A 10,146-nucleotide genomic window follows, 5' to 3' on the forward strand; every position below is an offset into this window, starting at 1 on the left:
CAATACGTGTGCCTGAATGAAGATGAAAAAAAAACAAAGTAAGACAAAAGAAAAGAAGTTATACTGTTGTTGAAAAAAAAAAGAAAATACATACTTGGAAGTACATAATCATGCCGTAAATATAAGACTTCATCACAATAAATATATTTGGTAAATAATAATTTATTTTATATTTTATATAAATATTTCAAAGGGTAAAATTGAAATGAAGAAATTTAGAGGTAAAAAAGAAAAAAACTCGGAGGTGCAGCTCTATCATTACACTATGATTGGATTTGGATCTGTCTGTACATTACGGCCCATGAAGTTAAAGTTCACACGTCTCTGTCATATTATCTAACCACACAACTAGTAGAGATAAGAGCCAATTAAAATTTGTATAATTTTAAATTAATTAAATAAAATTCAATAGAGTTAGGTTTTTCTTTTATTCTTTCGTTGATTTTTTTTTTAACTTATTAGACAAAATATTATTCTTTCTCAGAAAGTGTGATGGACAATAATTCAAGGAGTTGTCGTTTTCTTATTATATATTATCCTTTTTAACGTGAATGTGAAGTGTCTGACAACATGCCAACTTATCAAGTTTTAAGTAAATTTAGACGGGTTTACCTTATTTAATTAATATGGTGTTTCATTTATAATTTTTAATCATCTAACAACAAAGCAACAAAAATAATTAAGTTCTATAACCATGGAATTCTTATGAGTCAGGCTACCGAAAAGCAAATGCATTTGGTGATATAAGTAGCCAAATCAATCTCTTTAAGCTATCCTTCAACTGTATAGTCTCATACCTATACAGTCTCCAAATCTCTCTCATTCCGATGTATATTCGATTCGTCCATGTACCCCTTCCACTCGAAGCTGCCAGAAGTTGCTTTTTGTCTGTGCCCCTGCACCATGCCTCTTGCACCGGCGTCACTTCCCGCCCTCGCGTCACTCCCCGCCCTCGTCAGTGCCCAGATGTCACACTTTTAACATTAATTTTATATCACCACTAAAAGGTCATCTTTTATTTTATTTTTTATAAAAATCTTACAGTTAGCGAATATGGATTCTGTGATCTTGAGGTTGAACAATTTTATTACAAACTTAAAACTATAATTTAAATGTTATTAACTTATTGTGTGTAATTTAAAAAAAAAATAGAAACATGTCCATTTTATCGTAAAATAATGGATATGATTCTTACATACGGCTATTGCTGTGCGTTTTTTTATATTGTTTTGGGCCTTGAAGTCAGTGTGTTTTTCTACATTTCGGGACCGATAACAATAGGAAGGTTTCTACTTCCTGCACCCTACTTGTTTCTCCTGCACCTCCCTAACTTTTTAAAATGGTCATTCTACCCTTTTAGTTAATAATAACAATGGAAGTTATATTGTCATGCCAATCAATAGTTTTTCTTTGTTAACTTGCTTGACAGGTACATTCATTTTGTAGAAACTTTCTTCGAGACAATGTAAAAGCACATATATGTTATAGAGTACGATAATGTGAATTCATGTGAAACTCTGAAACAATTTTGCATGTATAAATGGAATTAATTTAGAGTCTTTTTTATTCAAAATCTTAACAATTAATGTTAATGATTAATTTAAAAATTATTTTATAAATCAATTATAATTTTTTATTTATATTAAAAACTATTTTAATTATTAATAGTTTTAAATTAATATATAAATTGTTTATTATAATAAATAATTTTTTTTCATTAAAATTTGTCAGTATTTAAACATTTTATCGTAGTGACATGGCATCTCAATTATGTAATGGAAAAAAATTAAAATTAACTTCAGTTTATTATTGAGTCCATTAGGAGCATTTCTAGAGAAAGAATAGATACTCAGTTAAGAATTCGCAGCAATGCTATTGTCGCAGTGACAGAAAAATTTTCCAAAACATGAAACTGGAAAAGGAATTTTACGTCACCTTACATGTAAGAATATATTTAACACTCTTCATAAATAGTCAGAGATAACAATGAATTTCATATTTGCTTTTTATTCTAAATTAGATTTTTTACACAAGCCCTCAATCAATTTTAAATTTCACATATGTGTTTTCTTCTTCTTCTTTATTATGAGTAATTAGCTAAAACTTATGCGCTATCATGTGTTTTCGTATTTTTTTTTAATATTTATTATGAAAAAAGTATACTATTTATTTATATCCATATATTTGTGAAAAAAAATATATTAATTTTCTTAAAAAACATAATATACATTTCAATAAGTTTTTTTAATTCCCTAACACATCATACATATATTTTTTTAATTTTAAAGAACAAAAAAAATTAAAATAATATAGAAATGACATATTAATAATATATAATATAGTATAATAGACAGAATAAATAATCGTAATCTTGCGCATAGTAAAATATTTACTACTTAAACAATTTTATTTTATTATTTTATTTATTATTATAGTGACGAACATCAATTTTTACTAATATTAAAATTATGTTTACAATGTTTTACATATTTTCAATATTAAATCTCTATTTTATAAAATTGTCTAATGATTTTATCATAAGACAAAATATATTTAAAGGTTTTACTAATAAAATTTTATTATGGTTTTATTATGTTCTTTTAAGATATTGAAAAAATGGTTCTCAAAATTTCATTCTTTTTGTGTATGTGCTTCAACAATTTTTTGAAGTTTATTCTTTAGAACTTTCAAAATTTAGTGAAAACACATTGTTATTATTATTAAGTTTAAATAATAATTTAGTAATTGAACGTGTAATTGAATAGTAGAATTATATAATTATTATATTAAATTTTTATTCTTACTTGTCAGACATTTTCTCAATATTAAAATGACAAATATTTCACTTTACCCAATATATAATAATATTTATTATTAAAATAGTGAAACTATTAAAAAAAATTGTATACAAAATCATAATAAAATAATAGAAGTATGACTGAAGTTGCAATCGAATTATATTTGAACTTGTTTTAGGAGCAAATAATACAAGCTCTGATGAACTTTTCACTTAGTCACTCATCTTCAAGAGTATTACCACTTCCAATGCAAATCATACCTCCAACTTAAGTGACAATATTAGTAGACATCACAACCTTTATATGTTTTGCTTTCAACCATATCAATAGACGTTGTGTATGAGTAAACAAACCCCAACATTAAGAAAATAATGAATTTTGTATTGCTTAAAACACTAATTAATTGCTCTATGCGACATAATCTCACCTCTTGCTTCTTTCTTTCTTCAAGATTCCGAGTTCGACGGAGGAAATTTCCATGGGGCCGGAGAAGTGAGAGGAATAAAGTATCGTGGATGGAATGAAAATCAATGGATGAAATATGTGGAGAATTAGGAATAAAGGATATCAATATTTTCAATAAGTCATTATTGTCAATGTAGACTATTGAGGGACACCCTTGAAACTAAAGTTAATTTATGAAACCTGGTCAAAGGAAACGAGTCAAAATATGCTTCTTGATGGTACAAGGATTTTAAAAAGGTATATGGGACAAATGATCAAGAGAATCAATTTATATCGCTTTAAATAATAATTTTTTTTTTTGTTTCGAAAGTCTTTGACCCATTTCAAACATTATATGTCTTGCCAAAACTAGATTAGAGAGCGATCATGTGCCCCCTTAAGCAATTAAACAATTTTATGATTAATTATTACAACAAAGAATTTTTATTGAATACGTAATATTATTTTCATGACAAAAAAGAACATGTGATTCTCGTGGCTTTTGTAGTTTTAATATATGAAAAAGTATTTTTTTTATCACAACTTTACAATAATATATGTTTTCTTCAAAATTGTATCCGTGAAATTTTTGGGACATCGTTTTCTATGTTTTATGATCAATTTATTTCATTATAAAATTAGACATGTTCAAATAATTACAATTCATTAACTAACTTAATTTATCATGAATTTGGATTGAATTAAGTTGGCTAAAATTTAACTTGTACTAAATTGGACTCTCACTTAATACATAGGACAAATAGCTTCGAATTAGGTTGAAGGTGTTGTATAAAACCTGACAAAATCACGAGCAATATTTCCTGAGGCGTGTAGATTCAATGTTCTTAAGGACTTATCCGTGGTGTATTATGCAAGTCCCCATAATACAAAAAGAACTTCTCAGAATATATCTGAGGATCTCAAAACTAAAACTAGCAAGAATCAATAAACCCAGAATAATCTTAGAAGATGAAAAAGAATAAAATCCCATTAAATATTTTACCGTTTGAGCACTTAATAAAATGAATTTGAATGTTATTGACAATTAAAGTTTTGACTGTTGCAATCCAACGTTTTCTTTTACAATAATCTAACATTATCACAACAGAAGGTGGGTTAATCCAAACCCAATCCTTTGTTTTTTTTTTTATCATTTTTCACAAGTTTTATATTATAATTATTTACTACTTCTAAATATGTAGGTTAACAATTTCATCTTTTAAAATATTAGAATATATTTTTATGGATATTTGAATAGTTTGAATGTTTAATTTATTTGTTTATCAAATTACATATATGTTGACCGTTTCAACTAGTCATAGTAATGTTTTGTAAAGTATGTAAACTCTTTGATTATACCTCTATAAAATAATGAGTTAAGTTAATTTACTATAATTGTATTACAATAAATATAAAAAATAAATTGAAAGAAAAAGTATGAGTCAACCCATCAATGTGGTAGGTTGTTAACCTAGATTGCAAATTTTTTTCTCACCAAAATGTGAGTAGAATTGATCTGACTCATTTTATCTTAACATGTGCCAAACCAATCCATATTAATTAAATTGGCTCACTTTATAACCTCTATACAAAATTAAGCCAATCCATGTTAATAAGATTGGTTCACTTTAGAACCTCTATACAAAATTAAGCTTTTTATTAACTTAAGTCAACATACCTAAAAAAAATTGTTATTGTTTTATATAGACATTCACGTAGTCATAACAATTAAGAACACATTTTAATTTTTGGATTAAATATATTTTTAGATTCTTGAATACAAAATTAAAATTTATTCTTTTTTTAAATTTTAATATATCTTGATTTTTAAACTTTAAAAATAAATAGTTATAATTTCTAAATCCTAAAATGTATCATAAATTAAAATAAAATTGAATTTTAATTTTACGTTCAAAATTTAAAAGGTAAAACATATTTAACCTTTATTATTTTATTATTTTATAAAAGCAAAAAAGAGAAGGGTTTATAGTACCAATAGTAAATATAAAAGAGAAGTAATACTTCAACACAGAATAATTCATCAAATTAGGAAAATTAGAAGGCATTCCAGACAACAGTCGAAGTCAAATTACAGTCACAACTAACGGGTACAATTGCATTCTCAGTAAATGAGTTAGCAAGGTGGGAACAACACAACAATCACAAAATCAGAAAATCACAAATAAACAAACAGACAAAGACATGGATGATAGCAGTGCATGAACTGAGAATGACGTGCTTAACTGCGTCTAGCTGCACTGGAAGTCAGAGGGTGGCGACTTCTCACAGGCGTTAAGGATCAAGCTTAGTGAAATGGGAATGTTAAGGTTAATGCCAAGTATGTTAGCTTTGATGGCAGTGCAGAGGCAAAGCGCGACTTCAAGATCAAGAAGCCCTTCTAGCACCGAGCAACATGGGTGGTCCGGTGGTGATCCCACCACCGCACCAATTGGTCCATTAAGCACGTTAGCGCACACACCCAGCTTAAGTGCATCCCTGGGACAGCTCTTTGCAGGAGGAGTAGGGTTAGAGTTAGGATAAGGGAATGGGTTAGGCTTTGGCTGTGTGCAAGTGAAGCAGCCACTTGCCATGGCAAAGAAAAGCAAATTGATGGTAAAAAAAAGAGCTAGAGTTGAAGATCTAGAAGACTCCATCTTGCAATGCTATCGCTCAATACAACTGTAATAAGTCTTGTGTGAAGAGGGAGTAATTTGTGATGGTGTTACATATAGGGGTTAAAAGGTAGTGTACTTTAAGCCCGAGATTCAAGAATGTTTGTCCTTAGTTTTAATGTTTTGAGAGCAGCAGACATGTGAACCGACTAAGTTGTCTTTAGTGGCTGGCTGTGCAAAGTGAATCGACGTAAAATGTGATAGGCTTTTCAATTCCCAATAGGACATTTTCGTTGTTAGTTTATTTGAAACCATGGTGGTTTTCCACTTTTGCTTTACAGAAAGATATCGCCCACTTGGCATGTGATCAGTGAAACACTCCCGTGAACTTCAGCGATCATGCCCAGGAAAATGGCCTGTCATTGATTCCCACTGGTGGGTCTTGCTTTCGAATATTTATATTTATTTTTAAATGTATAGTACTGTGTGTATATATATATAAGGACAAATTAGGTTGCCTTAAGAGAATACCATGGAGAGTTGAAGATTAATCTGACCTTGTCTTTCCTAAATGGAGATTATCCATTTGAATTTATCCCTAATTGGGGTGTTTGACCACTGATCCCACTGCAAAGTTGGCCTTACTTAAGCCCTCTACCATTTGCTTGAGAAGTCTTACTAGTTACAATTAGCTAGTACGGATTATGGTCGTCTACAGCTGTGAAGAACTGCTTCATTATCATTCTTTGAATTGCTTCATTTATTAAATAATCATTTTATCTTTCAGAATCAATTTAATGCATTCCATTGGTGGATTTGAAACTGCACACAGTGAGTTTGTTTTTGAAACCTCAGGGGACCTCATTCTTCTAAAGTACAAGTTATATATCATTATGAAACTATAGAGTTCACTTATCAGAGATCGTCCCGTTGCCTAACCTCATTCATAAAGTTTACCAAATTCTATGAGTTTATAGATCAAAATGTACGTGTAACATCCCGTAATCTCACATTTGATAGTTCATAATTGATATATTGTAGCATTATATTTAAGGTATTGTATCTTAATCTCACACTTGATAATTTATAGTTGATATATATATATGTTTTAAACTCAGATTTCAACTATAAACTCATAAATATAACTCGAATTCTTCTAATTTATTCTTTTATCTCTTTCTTCATTGGCATTGAATCAGACGACATTCCTCCATCTGCTCCCGTATAACGAATTATACGATCACCGCACATACACAAACACAAACAAGTAGGGTGAGCTAACATGCAACCAATCATTTATAAAACATGCCTAATTACTTTGATACACTGAACAAACCTTATATAATAATTATGTCAGACACCCTCATACCATCATACAACAATCGCATCATAGATACTCATACCATCATACAACAATCGCATCATAGATACTCATCACACAATACCACAATTACTAATAGACACTCATCCCACAATACTTAACAGACACTCGTTCCACAATACTCAATAGACACTCATTCCACAATACCCGATAGACACTCATTCCACAATACCCAATAGACATTCATTCCACAATACCCAATAGACACTCACTCATCCGGATGATACGTTGATGAGCGGTCACGGGAGGTTATGCACTTGTGATGACTTCTACTTCCTCTTACAAATACATTTCCAAAATACTCCATACCATCCACAAGGTTAATCCTCAACACTATGTCCAAAACCGGCACATAGACCAGGACCTCCTGTCCCTCTCACCACATAATTCATCCTTCTCTACTTGAGATTGGATGATTATTAGAGTATCAGGATAACCTCCAATTACAGGACCCTCAACATCAACATATACACAAATACCATATAATTACTAAATCTCTCCGCGAGACTCATACCATACTCATATTCCTCAACTCACATTATACCCTTACAAAATCTCCCCATAATACTCATATCATGTTCATATGCATAAATTCAAATTCAATATAATAAAATCCAATCATCGCAAAAATCATACAAAATGAATATATCACAATAAATTAACAATACTAAAATATCACCATAAATGGTCACTGGAGAAGAATCAAATGTTTGACAAATCAAACTCACCATAAACGCCAGTACATATGACCAGTCACAACTTACTGGATTTGACCAGGGCTGCTCTATGATCAGGGATGTACCAACTCCGGATTTTAAGATTCCTCTATCCTACCATCACAATTATAATTCATAATTCCATATCTACCATAATAACATGAATTCATCATAAATTTTCATTCCAACAAGATATATTGCACAATAATTTAACAGTAGATAATATGTTCAACAAGAATTAAGTTAAAAACTTGTCGAGTAGACTTCCAGGAAAGAGAGGTGCGTCACAATGGATAACTTAAGTACCAAGTCTTTCCTTAGCCAAAATGTTCCTCAACTAGTTTCAACAAATTTCTTATTTACAGATTCAAAATAATAGCATATAATATTAGCACAGAAATTCACTATAGATAGATATACACCTATGTTTTTCATTAACAGTATTCACACATAATTTCAAGACATGAATAGTAATAAAACAATACTAAATCATAATATAAAAGCTTAGAAAGGTTAGCTCCCCTACCTCTATTCCAGACTTAATCTCTTGCTCAGAATTTGTTTCCCCGAAAACCCTCCAGAACCTCTACTCTTCTTGCAACTAAAAATTTCTTCTTAATTCTTTCTTCTCTATTTCTCAAGCTTTCTCACTTGATTCTTCCTCTCTTTGTGCAAAATAGCCTCCCCTCTCATGGTTATTTATAGTCCAAAAATTTTACTATTCACCAATTTTTTAATATTATTTTATTATATTAATATTTTAATCACCACTTGACATATTGGATTCCTCAATTTTTTATTTTTTTTTAAAAAAGGTAGAAGAGAGTTTGAACCCATGTTCTTGAAATCACCAAAATTTTCTACCAATTAAGCTACCAAAATTTCTTACTTAGTTTTCCACATTTTATTTTTTACATAAACTTATTATATTTTCCATTCACAAAGAAATCTAGTAATAAAATTGTTACTATTAAGATAAATATTTTTCATGGGTCTTACATTATGCTATGGACAAAACACGCATAAAGGACTTTAGAGTAAAGTTTGGTTCAATTTTTTTTTTAAATATTATTAAGAGGTAAACTTTAAGCTTAATTCAATTTCACAAAATTAGTTAAAAAAATGAGGTTTTTCTTTACATATATATTTTAAATTAGTTTTATTTCTAGTTGACATGACACTTCCAACACACTCCCTCACGTCAAGCTATATATATTTCGTACGTGAGACTAGATATTAAAGGATTGTCTGATAGGTGAAATGATATGCCCAACAAACTCAATTTCACTTGGATAAATTCTAACACATGAGTCTAATACCATGTTAAAAAGTAAACTTTAAGGCTAACTCAATCTCACAAAACCGACTTGTTGTAGTATTTAAAAAATTAACACTAATAAAGGAATATGCATAGGTTCTTTGTAAAAGTGAAACTATTCTTTTATACAAAGATAAAAATAAAAAATCATAATGACACTTTTAAAATTTTAGGATCACTTTAGATTTCTGTTTAAAGAATTGAAGCCTATAATTATACAAATATTTTCAGAAATGTCATCATTACCATTTTTCAATTGTTTTACAAAACTATAGATTTTGATCATATTTTCCGACAAAGATAAAATTCAAAAATAATAATGACATTGTTTACATTTTGGGAGGACTTTAGGATGTTGTTCTTTAAATATTCTTTAAATAGTTGGAGTTTATAATTGTTCAAATATTTTCAAAAATACTACTAAACATTTTTTAATTTATTTGGAAAATTATACTAATATAGATTTTGATTATTTTAAATTCGACACAAAATTCAAAAAAGCCACCACATTTTAAAAATATTAATTTTTCTTGAAAACAAAACCTATTAGATGATTTCGAAAGTACTCTTTTTACTAGTGAATAAAATGTCTGAAAAACTTATTGACCACCACAAAACATTCATCATTGTTATTAAACATCTTTAGTATTTTTTTTTTGGTTTAATAGGTTCGGAGGTCCCTATATTTGTGGGTTCGTTTCAATTGGGTCCTCTAATTTTGAAAGTGATCAATTTGGTCCCTAATTTAACAAAATTGAGTCAATAATACCCTTTCCGTTAAATGCAATGGACGTCATTAACTTTTTAAACATGTGGTATGTTGAAGCATCCTTCAAATAAAACTGTGCCACCTGCAAATAAAAGGATGCCTCAACAT

At 29.2% G+C, this 10,146-nt stretch overlaps 1 protein-coding gene across 1 annotated transcript; it reads right to left on the reverse strand.

The window, feature by feature from the left end:
* Window positions 1-5,264: 5,264 nt before the first annotated feature.
* Window positions 5,265-5,987, reverse strand: LOC108336118 (14 kDa proline-rich protein DC2.15). Its single transcript, XM_017572466.2, has one exon. It carries the CDS (start codon window positions 5,894-5,896, stop codon window positions 5,492-5,494), a length of 405 nt encoding a protein of 134 aa, XP_017427955.1. The 5' UTR covers window positions 5,897-5,987; the 3' UTR covers window positions 5,265-5,491.
* Window positions 5,988-10,146: the final 4,159 nt, after the last annotated feature.

The sequence above is a fragment of the Vigna angularis genome, chromosome 1 (genome assembly GCF_016808095.1).
Source record: "Vigna angularis cultivar LongXiaoDou No.4 chromosome 1, ASM1680809v1, whole genome shotgun sequence".
NCBI lineage: Eukaryota > Viridiplantae > Streptophyta > Magnoliopsida > Fabales > Fabaceae > Vigna > Vigna angularis.

Coding starts and splice junctions, on each gene's coding strand:
- LOC108336118 (XM_017572466.2), bottom strand. CDS start 5,896: ATGGAGTCTTCTAGATCTTCAACTCTAGCTCTTTTTTTTACCATCAAT.